At 43.4% G+C, this 14876-nt stretch overlaps 1 protein-coding gene across 4 annotated transcripts in view; it reads right to left on the bottom strand.

Moving 5' to 3' along the window:
• Positions 1-14876, bottom strand: part of LOC138192119 (tight junction protein ZO-2-like) — a 127919-nt gene that overhangs the window by 55404 nt on the left and 57639 nt on the right. For all 4 annotated transcript variants that reach the window (XM_069139337.1, XM_069139336.1, XM_069139335.1 and 1 more), the window contains exons 3-6: positions 9606-9730; positions 8275-8377; positions 4763-5246; positions 4088-4191 (exon numbers count right to left, since the gene is read on the bottom strand). In XM_069139337.1, coding sequence (XP_068995438.1) covers positions 4088-4191; positions 4763-5246; positions 8275-8377; positions 9606-9730 — 816 coding nt within the window. The remainder of the gene's footprint in view (positions 1-4087; positions 4192-4762; positions 5247-8274; positions 8378-9605; positions 9731-14876) is intronic.

Below are 14876 nucleotides of genomic sequence, written 5' to 3' on the forward strand. Positions count from 1 at the left end.
CCTCCATCAGCTGACGTAGAGGCAGCAGTGGACACCATCTACTCCACTGTGTCCAAACTTCAGACTCAGCATCCCGGTGCATTTCTGTTAGTTACTGGAGACTTTAACCAGTCTGGATAAAGTACTGCCAACTTTGCACCAGTATGTGAACTGCCCCACCCGGAACAATAAAACTCTGGACCTCCTGGATGCTAATGCCATGGATGCATTCAGTACTACTGCCCCCCCCCCCCCCCCCCCCCCCCTTGGTAGATCAGACCACAACCTGGTCCTGCTGACACCAAAGTATGTTCCTCTGGTGTAGAGGCAGCCTGTGACCACCAGGACTGTGAGGAGGTGGACACAGGAGGCTAAAGATGCCCTGCAGGACTGTTTTGAGTCCACGGACTGGGACGTGCTGTGTGGACCACATGGGGAGGACATCAACAGCAGGACGGACTGTATCACAGAATACATCAAATTCTGTGAACACTCCACCGTACCATCCCGGACTGTAAAATGCTTCCCCAACAACAAGTCGTGGATCACCAGTGACCTGAAAGTTCTTCTTAATCAGAAGAAAGCAGCCTTCAGGTCTGGGGACAGGGAGGAGCTCAGGAGAGTGCAGCGCCACCTGAAGGAGAAGATGAGGGAGTGCAAGGACTCCTACAGGAGGAAGCTGGAGGCCAAACTCCAGCAGAACAACGTGAGGGAGGTGTGGACCGGTATGAAGGAGATTACTGGGTTCAAGGGGAGAGAGAGACAACCAGGGGGAACCTGGAGAGGAACAACCAGGGGGAACCTAGAGAGGAACAACCAGGGGGAACCTGGAGAGGAACAACCAGGGGGAACCTGGAGAGGAACAACCAGGGGGAACCTGGAGAGGAACAATGAGCTAAACTGTTTCTTCAACAGGTTTAGCTCACCACCCTCATCTGTCTCCTCCACACACCACACCTCCCAAACACCTCCGCTGCCTTCCCCCCTCCCCCCTCTGCGCCCCCTGGTGAACTGCATGGACACAGTCCTCAACTCCAAAGGGCTCTTCCACCATCGACGCCATGACCCTCCTCCCCTCCAGTGCATTTAACACCATCCAACCACTGCTACTGAGTGAGAAGCTGCAGGTGGTGGGGGGGTGGTGGGGGTGGACACGTCCACCGTCTCCTGGATCACTGACTACCTGACAGGCAGACCACAGTTTGTCCGTCTGGGCAGTGTGCTGTCTGATACGGTGGTCAGTGGTACTGGAGCTCCTCAGGGAACTGTTCTGTCTCCTTCCTGTTCATCTTCTACACCACTGACTTCCAGTACAACTCAGAGTCAAGACATCTGCAGAAGTTCTCTGATGACTCTGCAGTGGTCGGATGTATAAGGGATGGACGGGAGGAGGAGTCAGTGGACGGTGTATAAGGGATGGACGGGAGGAGGAGTCAGTGGACGGTGTATAAGGGATGGACGAGAGGAGGAGTCAGTGGACGGTGTATAAGGGATGGACAGGAGGAGGAGTCAGTGGACGGTGTATAAGGGATGGACGGGAGGATGAGTACAGGACAGTAGTGGAGGACTTTGTGGAGTGGGCTGGAAGGAATCACCTCCTCCTGAACGTGGCCAAGACCAGAGAGATGGTGGTCGACTTCAGGAGGAAGACGACGGCTCCACAACCGCTGAGACTTCTGGGAGAGGAGGTGGACATGGTGGAGGAGTACAAGTACCTGGTGTCTCCATGACAACAGACTGAACTGGAAGACCAACATCAACGCTGTCTACAAGAAGGGGATGAGTCGACTCTTTTTCTTGAGGAAACTTCGATCCTTCAATGTGTGCAGCGAGATGTTGGAGATGTTCTACCATCTGTTGTGGCCAGTGCATTGTACTTCGCTGTGGTCTGCTGGGGGAGCAGCATTGGAGCCGGTGACACCAACAGACTTAACAAACTGGTTAAGAAGGCCGGCTCCATCATCGACTACAAACTGGACAGCCTGGAAAAGGTGGTGGAGAGGAGGACGCTGAACAAACTATTATCCATATTGGATAATCCTGACCACCCTCTCCACCTGCTGCAGGGACAGAGGAGGACGTTCTCCAAAAAGATTCCTCCAGCTCCGCTGTCACAAGGACAGATACAGGAGATCATTCCTGATACAGGAGATCATTCCTGATACAGGAGATCATTCCAGATACAGGAGATCATTCCTGATACAGGAGATCATTCCAGATACAGGAGATCATTCCTGATACAGGAGATCATTCCAGATACTGGAGATCATTCCTGATACAGGAGATCATTCCTGATACAGGAGATCATTCCAGATACAGGAGATCATTCCAGATACAGGAGATCATTCCTGATATAGGAGATCATTCTGATACAGGAGATCATTCCAGATACAGGAGATCATTCCAGATACAGGAGATCATTCCAGATGCAGGAGATCATTCCAGATACAGGAGATCATTCCAGATACAGGAGATCATTCCAGATACAGGAGATCATTCCTGCCGACCGCAATAAGACTGTACAATAACTCACCTCTGACAAAATCCATCACATAACAATAACACTGTTGTCTGTTTTTCTTGGTTGTTTAAATATTAAAAAACAAAAACTTTGCACTATTGTTTAGTTAGTTTTAATGTAATTATTTTATTTCATTGTATATACTGTGCATTTTTATATTTAATATTTTTTACTGTTATTTTATGTATTTTCTGTATCTGTAAATGCTGCTTTAGCGAAAGCATTTCCCCTTGGGGATTTATAAAGTATCTATCTATCGATCGATTGATCGATCGATCTATCTATTATCTATCCATCCATCTATCTATCTATCTATCTATCTATCTATCTATCTATCTATCTATCTATCTATCTATCTATCTATCTATCTATCTATCTATCTATCTATCTATCTATTTATCTAATCTGTCTGTCTGTCTGTCTGTCTGTCTATCTATCTATCTACCTATTTATCTATCTATCTAATCTGTCTGTCTGTCTGTCTGTCTATCTAGTCTGTCTGTCTGTCTGTCTGTCTGTCTGTCTGTCTGTCTATCTATCTATCTATCTATCTATCTATCTATCTATCTATTTATCTAATCTGTCTGTCTGTCTGTCTGTCTGTCTGTCTATCTATCTATCTATCTATCTATCTATCTATCTATCTATCCATCCATCCATCCATCCATCCATCCATCCATCCATCCATCTAATCTTATCTATCTATCTATCTATCTATCTATCTATCTATCTATCTATCTATCTATCTATCTATCTATCTATCTATCTATCTATCTATCTATCTATCTATCCATCCATCCATCCATCCATCCATCCATCCATCCATCCATCCATCCATCCATCTAATCTTATCTATCTATCTATCTATCTATCTATCTATCTATCTATCTATCTATCTATCTATCTATCTATCTATCTATCTATCTATCTATCTATCCATCCATCCATCCATCCATCCATCCATCCATCCATCCATCCATCCATCCATCTAATCTTATCTATCTATCTATCTATCTATCTATCTATCTATCTATCTATCTATCTATCTATCTATCTATCTATCTATCTATCTATCTATCTATCTATCTATCTATCTATTTATCTAATCTGTCTGTCTGTCTGTCTGTCTGTCTATCTATCTATCTACCTATTTATCTATCTATCTAATCTGTCTGTCTGTCTGTCTGTCTATCTAGTCTGTCTGTCTGTCTGTCTGTCTGTCTGTCTATCTATCTATCTATCTATCTATCTATCTATCTATTTATCTAATCTGTCTGTCTGTCTGTCTGTCTGTCTGTCTATCTATCTATCTATCTATCTATCTATCTATCTATCTATCTATCTATCTATCTATCCATCCATCCATCCATCCATCCATCCATCCATCCATCTAATCTAATCTTATCTATCTATCTATCTATCTATCTATCTATCTATCTATCTATCTATCTATCTATCTATCTATCTATCTATTATCTATCTATCTATCTATCTATTATCTATCTATCTATCTATCTATCTATCTATCTATCTATCTATCTATCTATCTATCTCATGAATGAGTGTGTAGTGAATAAGTGTGTACACCTTGAGGATGATGTCTCCCTCCTGCAGGTTCCCGTCCTTTGCAGCCAGGCCTGTGCTGGTCATCTGTTTGATGAAGATCTGACTCCCCAGACGCAGCCCGTACTCTGTGGAAACACACCAAACATGAACACAGTGACTGTAAACCTGCTGACACGGACTTCACCTCCAGGACTTGTCTGGATGAGAGGATCTCAGATATGTCATAAACTAATGATTCAAGCTGCACCCTCCAGAGGAAACACCTCCCTGCCCTGTAATCATGGCTGAAGTCCACTTTTCCTCAGAACTCCATCCTGTTCCCTCCAACTGGAGGCGACATTAAATCCAATATCACAATATTTTTGACGAAATAAATAAAAGTAAGGAGATTGAACATTGAAAAGGAGAGTGGTTAGAGAAGATGCTGGAAACCAAACATGCCGGTTCTCTATACACCTGACAGGCCTCAACGAGATGCTGCATGTTCAAGCAAACAGGAAGTTCAATACACGGAGTCATGTGACAAGAAACATGAACCCCACAACAGGCCAGCAGTAAGTCTTCTTAGTGAAGTTTCATTTCATATCATTGTTATTAGATAATCATAAAACTAACAACAAATCAATAATCTTGCATCCCGATGGTGAACTATGATCTCCGTTAAATGAGCAGCAATGTTCGGGAGCAATTTCTCACCTTCGCTGGATCTGTTCTTCACCAGCAGGACGTTGACGGGTTTGTCCAGCGGTTCCAGGTCCCGGCCCGGTTCTGGTGATGGAGGAGCTTCGTTGAGCCCCCTACTCCTCACTCGCCCTCCTTTCCCTCCTCCCCCTTCTCCTTGTTCGTACTTGTCCTCCATGTTGTAGCTGTCCCCGGGGCTGCGTCCTCGGCTGTGGTACCTCTGATGGCTGCCGTCCGAGGCCCTCCCCCCCCTCCCCTCCCTCCTGGACCTGCTGGGGCTCGGCGAGGTTCTCTCCTGGCTCCGCCCACGGCTCCTCGCTCTTTGGTTGTGGTCCCGCCCTCCCCCATCAGAGGCGTGGTCCCGGCTCTCGTCGGGGTACCAGCCGTTGTCGTCGGCGTCGTAGTAAAGGGTGGAGGGGGTGTAGTCCCGGCTGTCCCGGCCAGGGGAGGGGGACTGCTTCAGAGAGTTGACCGACATCTTACAAGGTCTCTTCACTGTCTGAGGGAGAAACAACAAGAACAAACACACCTCTGAGTAAAATGCTTAATGCCTCCAGGCCCTGATGTTCCTCCACCTGATGAACTACCGGCCACTTTACAAACAAGCTAAAACATTCAAAGTTTAAAGACTTACAGCAGGAAACATGAGGAAGTTATTACTATTATTATATACGTGATTTCTACTGATCACAGAATCAGTTGAGCTTCTCCAGAACTTTTTCCTCATACCGCCTGTTCAACTAAAGTTATAAAACAGTGGTTTTATGTTTTTTCTTACTGACAGCATTGTGATAAAGGACTGAAGGTTTCTGAGCGGGCAGGTCATGGAGCTCCGACACGCTCTGTTGGTTGCATTAGGCAGACCAACAGTGATCCCCCATCAGAAGGTCAAGACACACCAACATTTCAAAGTGGAAAAAAAAAAATCCTATTTACTGCTGCTATATGTCTTATGATGTCATACAAACAATCAGTCGTGTTTCAGAGGCAGACTCGATCAATTTTGTGGCAAACATTCTCTGCTGCTTTTAAAATGCACAATTAAAACACCCCAAACTAACTGCAGTAGGAGGGTCGATCTAAACGAGCAGAAAATACTCCTATTGCACCAACAGAGTGCAGAACTGTGACTGCACGGAGAACAGGAAGTATTCCAAGCTCTAACATCAACAGTCCCACCTGAGTTCCTCCTGAGTTCCCCATGAGTTCTTCCTGAGTTCCACCCGAGTTCCACCTGAGTTCCTCCTGAGTTCCACCAGAGTTCTTCCTGAGTTCTTCATGAGTTCCACCTGAGTTCCTCCTAAGTTCCACCCGAGTTCCTGCGGAGTTCCTCCTGAGTTCCACCAGAGTTCTTCCTGAGTTCTTCCTGAGTTCCACCTTGAGTTTCTCCTGAGTTCTTCCTGAATTCCACCCGAGTTCCACCCGAGTTCCACTTGAGTTCCACCTGAGTTTTTCCTGAGTTCCTCCTGAGTTCCCCGAGTTCTTCCTGAGTTCCTCCTGAGTTCCAACCGGGTTCCACTTGAGTTCCTGCTGAGTTCCACCTGAGTTCCACCTGAGTTCCACTTGAGTTTCTCCTGAGTTCTCCCTGAGTTCTTCCTGAATTCCACCCGAGTTCCACACGAGTTCCACCCGAGTTCCACCCGAGTTCTTCCTGAGTTCCACCTTGAGTTTCTCCTGAGTTTTTCCTGAGTTCCACCTGAGTTTCTCCTGAGTTCCTCCTGAGTTCCTCCTGAGTTCCCCCTGAATTCTTCCTGAGTTCCCCCTGAGTTCTTCCTGAGTTCCTCCTGAGTTCCAACCGGGTTCCACTTGAGTTCTTCCTGAGTTCCACTTTGAGTTTCTCCTGAGTTCTTCCTGAGTTCCACCCGAGTTCCTGCTGAATTCCTCCTGAGTTCCTCCTGATTTCTTCCTGAATTCCACCCGAATCCTTCCTGAGTTTCTCCTGAGTTCTTCCTGAGTTCTTCCTGAGTTCTTCCTGAGCTCTACATGTTTTTGCGTCCACAGAGCTGACTGACCCGTTTGCTCTTACAGACTAAAATAAAACATCCTGAGGAAGATAAAATGAACCAGCTGAACTAAATGGCTTCTATTTCTGACTCTCACCAACAGACTGAGTGTAAAGACACAGCTGGATGTTGTGGAAGCATTCCAGGCAGCGAATCAGAGTCCCTCGACATGTCAGCCTTTTATATTTGACTATCAGAGAGGCTCGGCCAGTGAACACACAGGAGAAGTACTTTTAGAGCTGCAGCAGAGAGAGGCTGAAAACACACACACACACACACACACACACACACACACACACACACACACACACACACACACACACACACACACTCTGCTCTTGTAAATGTTCTGTACGAGCTGAGCGATGTGGATAAAATCAAATATCACAACATTTTTCACCAAATATCTCCACATTGATATTGTGACTGAAGATGACAAGTTCTTTCACACAATATTTACACAAGGTTATTTTGTATTGTTAAAATCAAAAGTTGAGCATTTTGCATGATGATTTTGCAGCTGCTTATTTTTCAAAATTGCAAAAAAAAAAACAGTTATGTGATTTTTGGGGGGTAAAATTGCAATAATTAGCAAAAATCGCAATTTAAGGAAAAAGATTGCAATTTTTTTTCAAACTACTCCGTAAAAACAAGTCATATATAATCACTATGATTATTTTGCACATCAAAGATATTGTAGTATGTTTTTTACGTATAGAAACAAGCCTCAAATTTGTAAACTGTAATATGACTTGTCATAAATTAGAGCTGTAGATGCCTTTTTTAAATAACAATAATCCAACACAGACTGTAAGTCTCTTACAACTGGAAGTTTGGATAAAAGTCATTTAACACCTACAGATCCAATTTCCCATAAACCACCTCACTTCCACTTTTATTTATCTATTTATTTGTTTTGTTGTTCTGTTTTTTCTGGCCAACATGAGGTCTGTTTTGATGACGTGAGGTGCCCGAGCCCTGCCGACTGGACGTGAGGGGTTATTTTTATGCCCTCTTTTGAGGAGCAACTTTTTTTTTCACATTCCCAGAATATTATTAATTTAGAGAAGGATAACATGCTGAACATCACACAATTTTTTGTGGTAAAATCTTAAACATTTTTGAGTGTTTTTGTTTTACCTTCAAGAGGAACACTGGGAACAAAATTTAAAAAAAACTCCTTCTGACAGCATTACTAGAAACAGTGTATCCTTTCTGGCTGGGACAACAAACAAACAAACAAATAAACAAAAATAAACACTGACAGGTGAAGCATGAAGTACAGTGATACTCCAGCCCAGTGATTAATCCTCCCTGTCTGTCTCCCTCCAGATGATTTAAGTGATCGCCAGTCTCACTGACTCCAGATTAGCATCGCGGCGCTGTGCAGCCTCGTCAGAGCTCAACCCTCCGGGCCTGAACACGGCGCTGGGTGACGGAGCGCCTCCAGGTGGTGAGATGAGACTTTAAACCATTTCTTTAACTCTGTAAGTCCTCCTTCACTTCTGTGTGTTTTATACTCACTATTTTGGCCACTTTCCCACATTTCCGGAGGGACTGCACAGCGAAGGAGTGAGGCACGTTGTCCATGGCGATGGAGTTGACCTGAATGACGCGATCGTTCTCACTGCACACAAAAAAATACAAATCATAAAGTCAACTAAAATGTTTCACAAATATTATAGCCCTGCTGGCGATAAGTCATATTTCTACAGAGCTTGACTGCAGAAACAAGTTAAAAGATTTCAATTTGATTCAATTTGATTCATACAGCAGCCAATCAAAACATCCTACGGAGCCCCGAGAGGCTATAGAGAGAAAACAAGTTGAAATTGTGTGCACAATAACTTATAAAAAGAGAGACAGCACATCACAGCAGGCTTTCTCCTCTCAGCAAGTCTGACTAATCGATCACATACTTAGAGTCACCATCAGGCTAATACACACAATTCTGTGGAGAAACACACCGAGTGAGGAAACGATCATTGTAGCATCAGATGTGTTGACACTATTGACAAAGACTCTCCAGATCGTCTGAAAGGACGGTGTACGTGTTCACTGAGGAAAACTAGACGATAGTTTTTTACAATCCAGCTGCACATTTAAACCGATCATATCCATATCTGTCATCGATAAGTCAGACTGGCTGTGGTGGCTACGCTAACAACTCTGTTCACTAAGGACAGCTGGAAGACAACGGATGCAGAGGATTATTGTTAGTAAAAGTCAATAACGATGATATTGAGAGTTTGTGGATCATATCGTTGGTAATATGCTAACTTTGAGGATGTTATTGACTTTATAGTTGGTCAGCTGACAGTTGAATCTGCAGTGAACTTCATGCTGAGAGGAGAAAGCCTGTTGTGATGTGCTCTCTCTTTTTATGTATGAACTTATCTCTTGTGCACAAATTAAATAAAATGTACGCATGTTTTTTTCTCTCTATGACCTCTCGGTGCTCCGTGTGATTCTGTCATTGTCCCACTTTAATCACTTCATCTGTACGAAGAACTAAATCAGATAAAGTCAGAGAAATAGGATAAAATCTGAGTCAGAGGAAAGTGGGCGATAAACACCGAACGGAGGTCAAACTCATCCATCGTCCTACACGGACATGTTTCTGGTCCAGTTTGTCAGGAGAATATTTCAGGGAGAATGTGTGAAAACTGTAGTTGAGTATTTCTGGTCGATCATTTTCCTTTAAAAGATTCATACATTCATACAGAGAATATTTTCGTGTTCTTGTCCTGCGTCGGTGCTTTGATTAAAATGTGCTCCTGACAGTTGAACCAGTTCCCAGCATGTGAAGTCCTTTTCCACGGAGGACGATGTTGCTGACGGTCTGACAGACTTACAACAGTAATCCATTTGCTGGTCCTCCTTGCAGCACGTCTGACACGATGATTGACGTCTCTCCGCTGTCCACGTTTGGGTTGTCACGACCACCTGACACAGCGATGCCGAAACCCATCTTAGAGTCCTGGAGAGGAAAAATTCAATTAGCAAATACAGTGAACTGTGATAACACAGAGTTCAACTCAAAGTGGGGGGAAGTTTAAAACTGAGAGACTGGTTTCTAAAACTGTGATGACATGCACACATTGATTTTGTTGGACAAACTAAAGAACAAGAATCGAAATCTCCATACGGTGTCAATCAAACCGTTGAGAGAGCGCAGCAGCGTGAACAGAGCAGCGGGAAGCTGTAACCTTTGTGTGGAAGTAGTCCAAGTTAACGTCGCTTAATCAACATCAGCACTTGAGTTAAACATGTTTTTGTGTTTTTCTTTGTCGTTGGCGGGGCTGTGTCACCGTGAACTCGTCCCCCAGAGTCACACTGTCAACACTGAGTTCCACTGGGACCTTCTGAGGGAAACATTCACTCAAACAACGGTTCTCCAACATGACGACCCACAGCACGGAAAAAGCACAAGTTTCTCGCTGCCTCAAACACAATCTCAGCTGCTCACCACCCGTACTCACTGGGCTGCTTTCTGTTGCACAAAACTTCATGTTTCGCTGCTCAAATTTGGCTCCATGGTGAAATCACGAATATGCAAGAACCAATAGTCTCAAAGATTATATTTATGTCATGCTGCAAGTAGTCAGAAAAAAAAATGTCCACTAAATAAATATAGGATCAATTGTTTTGTAGTTTGGGTCCAATAGATAGGAACTGAATAGGTATTTCCCAGCATGCCTTCTTGCTTCTTAACTTTTAAGAATAAAGTAATCAAATAAAATAGATCTAATGGATAGGTAGAAATATTAATCTTAAATAAAATATTCAGTTCTTGAGCATTTCAATAATGACAAGGATAAATAAAATAGACTCTGACCCAAAGGGGTAAGACGGAAAGGATATATAAATCATTAATCATATGGAGCTATAATTTATGGATGTTCCAACTATTTTCGACTCATGGGTAGCAACTATAATATGAACAACACTGCTCATTCATAAATTACACAGATACTGACGTTGGATTGTACATGAGTGTGTCATTAAGTCAATATCAGTATTTAAACTTTGTTGATCAGGGTACATTGTGAGACCCTTAAAAAAAGCGCAAGTTTGGAGCTTTTTCCATCGTTACTTCCAACATGGGGCTGAGAGAGATCACGTCCTGCAAGCAGCAACCAGACGGGTAGAAAGGATCCAAGTTATTTGGAAGGATGTGAGGAAAATAAGTAAATGATATCAGAAAGAAGCAGGCTGGCAGAGCTGAGAGGTCCTCTGAGCTGGAGTAGTTATACATGAGAAATGTTGCACTTCAAATTTGGGGCACTAGCTTGTATTTAGGAGTAAATCAATCAATCCATCATTATTGATTAGATGTTATCAAATTAGATGACGTGAATAAAATTAACGAGTGAATCCGATCAACCAGTCTGATATCAGAAGCGGTGACTTTTTTTGATTAAATTGATCTCTGCAGAATAAGAAGAAAAGAAAAGGAAAAGTGTGAAACAAAACAGGGAAAGAGTAAAACGAGAGAGAATGTGCCGAAGTCAGCTGGTTTATCTGCTGGGAACGTGGGAGCAGCGTTGATGTGCAGAACACCTCTGAAAGCCTCATTCCTTCTGTCAGAGAGGAAAATAATTTCTCTATAAAACTTTGAATTGTCTTGAATAGTTAATGGAGCAACTTTGTGCCGGAACAAAAATAGGGCCTCTTGTGTCGGCCGCTACCTGATGTCTGAGCGTCGGCTGCATGGAGGAACCAGCTGGAGGCCGTGCAGCTCAGATCCAGATCCCAGCTGGAGACGGACAGCCAACAAAAGCAGTTTGTGTTGAGACAGTTGGACAAAAGGATCGCAATGTCCTCACATAGTCGATGAGGAAAGGCTTAGTCAAAGTTTTAATCAGTTCTTTACTTCCAAGATTAAAAAAAAGAAAAAGAAAAACTCAAACTACACCGAGCCAGAGAAGTAACTTCCCCAAGAGCGGCGCTTGTCACTGTCACCAGCCGTCCAATCACAGGGACATTCCCTCCAGGCCAGATATGGTGCTCACAAGCATTGGACCGATGTGACCTTGACCTCCTTGAGCCCCGGCCCCCCAGAAAGAAAAACAAAATAGGGATGTACTCATAGAGCTGTTGTTTCATCAGTAACTACTATCTATCTACTTATTTCCCGTGCAACCGTTTCGTTTCAACGTGCGAGAGTCGCTCCATGTTTCTGTCCGTTTCTCTGCTCGGCTGTGTCAGTTTCATTAAGGGAGGGGGTGGAGCCTCAGACACTCAGAGCAGCGGGTGAACGGGTGAATGGGTGAACGGGTGAACGTTACTCCAGTTGATGAACTCCACTCGTTATGTGACTGTAAACCCCCCCCCCCCCCCCAGCTCCCCACCCCCCCCGACCACCAGGATGCAGTGCAGCACCATGTCTGAGGGGAGACACCGCTGGAGGTGCGACAGGGTCCCAGACTGACAGGAGACCTCATCACCTTCATCAGGCCTCAGTCAGAGGAGACGGTGGACTGGGAACAGCTGGAGACCAGAGCTGACATCCATCTTCACAGTGTACTGTCAGCGTGAACCTGAGGACAGACCTGCTAATCTGGAGCAGAACCGCTGAGACACTATCAGCTGCAGCTGAGAGTCACAGACGGAGACGTCCTCCAAGAGCAAAGAGCAAAGAGGCTTCCTCAGACAGTCAGAGAGTATCGGTCATATCAGGGGAGGAAGTATCACCTGGCTCAGGTGGACCGTGATCCACCGGGTCGGTACAGAGACAGAGGGAAGGTTCTGGATCGAAGAATATTTATTTTTACTTTTAGTACGGACTGCAGCGACTCTTAAAGTGTGTACTGTAGCAGGTAGCATGTAGTATGTAGTGTAGCATGTAGTATATAGTGTAGCATGTAGTATGTAGTGTAGCATGTAGTATGTACTGTAGCAGGTAGCATGTACTGTAGCAGGTAGCATGTAGTATGTAGTGTAGCTTGTAGTATGTACTGTAGCATATAGTATGTACTGTAGCATGTAGTATGTAATGTAGCATGTAGTATGTACTGTAATATGTACTGTAATATGTACTGTAGCATGTAGTATGTACTGTAGCATGTAGTATGTAGCGTAGCATGTAGTATGTACTGTAGCATGTAGTATGTACTGTAATATGTACTGTAATATGTACTGTAGCATGTAGTATGTAGCGTAGCATGTAGTATGTACTGTAATATGTACTGTATCATGTAGTATGTACTGTAGCATGTAGTATGTATTGTAATATATACTGTAGCATGTAGTATGTAGCGTAGCATGTAGTATGTACTGTAATATGTACTGTAGCATGTAGTATGTACTGTAGCATGTAGTATGTACTGTAATATGTAGTATGTACTGTAGCAGGTAGCATGTAGTATGTAGTGTAGCATGTAGTATATAGTGTAGCATGTAGTATGTAGTGTAGCATGTAGTATGTACTGTAGCAGGTAGCATGTACTGTAGCAGGTAGCATGTAGTATGTAGTGTAGCTTGTAGTATGTACTGTAGCATATAGTATGTACTGTAGCATGTAGTATGTAATGTAGCATGTAGTATGTACTGTAATATGTACTGTAATATGTACTGTAGCATGTAGTATGTACTGTAGCATGTAGTATGTAGCGTAGCATGTAGTATGTACTGTAGCATGTAGTATGTACTGTAATATGTACTGTAATATGTACTGTAGCATGTAGTATGTAGCGTAGCATGTAGTATGTACTGTAATATGTACTGTATCATGTAGTATGTACTGTAGCATGTAGTATGTATTGTAATATATACTGTAGCATGTAGTATGTAGCGTAGCATGTAGTATGTACTGTAATATGTACTGTAGCATGTAGTATGTACTGTAGCATGTAGTATGTACTGTAATATGTAGTATGTACTGTAGCAGGTAGCATGTAGTATGTACTGCAGCATGTAATATGTACTGTAGCATGTAGTATGTACTGTAGCATGTAGTATGTAGCGTAGCATGTAGTATGTAGCGTAGCATGTAGTATGGAATGTAGCATGTAGTATGTAATGTAGCATGTAGTATGTACTGTAATATGTACTGTAATATGTACTGTAGCATGTAGTATGTAGCGTAGCATGTAGTATGTACTGTAATATGTACTGTATCATGTAGTATGTACTGTAGCATGTAGTATGTATTGTAATATATACTGTAGCATGTAGTATGTAGCGTAGCATGTAGTATGTACTGTAATATGTACTGTAGCATGTAGTATGTACTGTAGCATGTAGTATGTAATGTAGCATGTAGTATGTACTGTAATATGTAGTATGTACTGTAGCAGGTAGCATGTAGTATGTACTGCAGCATGTAATATGTACTGTAGCATGTAGTATGTACTGTAGCATGTAGTATGTAGTGTAGCATGTAGTATGTACTGTAGCATGTAGTATGTAGTGTAGCATGTAGTATGTAGTGTAGCATGTAGTATGTACTGTAGCATGTAGTGTTGTACTGCTGCATGTAGTATGTACATCATCCATCAGTGATGTCATCATCCATCAGTGATGTCATCGTTGGTTTGTGAACGTTATGAATCCTCCAGTTCAGATTCTGTCCGTCACCATCTTTACTAGTTCGGAGCGGTTTGGAGCAGGAAGTGACCATATTTGGACGAGCTGGGGGAGGAGCCAGAGGTGGATCTGACCGATCTGATCGGAAACCTGACGGTACTACGTCCCGCCCACCGATAGCTGTAACCTGACTGCACCACAGGCCTGTCAATCAAACAGACACGCCCCCAAAAACAGGTCTTCTTGAATCTTCTTTTCTAATGAATGAGGGATTATTTTCAGATGGACCTCCAGAAAACTAATAAGAAGGAGTGACTTTAGCTAACAACACCGAGATAACTGATGGACACATTTTATTCACTTTGGATTTGATGAGAGAAGTTGAATGGGAGTCTATGGAGCCGGAGGCTTTTTGGAGCCGACCTCTAGTGGCACTCGCTGGTATTGCAGCTGAAGACACTTCTGGATCAGAACCATTTTACAGACCTGAAGCTACGAACTCTTTTATATCCAGTCTGTGGTTCTGACATACTGAATCCTTTTCTGGCATACTAAATAGTTTGGTAGTATGGATACTGGAATGTCGGTATCTGTAC

Source organism: Embiotoca jacksoni, unplaced genomic scaffold (genome assembly GCF_022577435.1).
Source record: "Embiotoca jacksoni isolate LCO1_2020_lvr unplaced genomic scaffold, fEmbJac1.0.p SCAF_81, whole genome shotgun sequence".
NCBI lineage: Eukaryota > Metazoa > Chordata > Actinopteri > Embiotocidae > Embiotoca > Embiotoca jacksoni.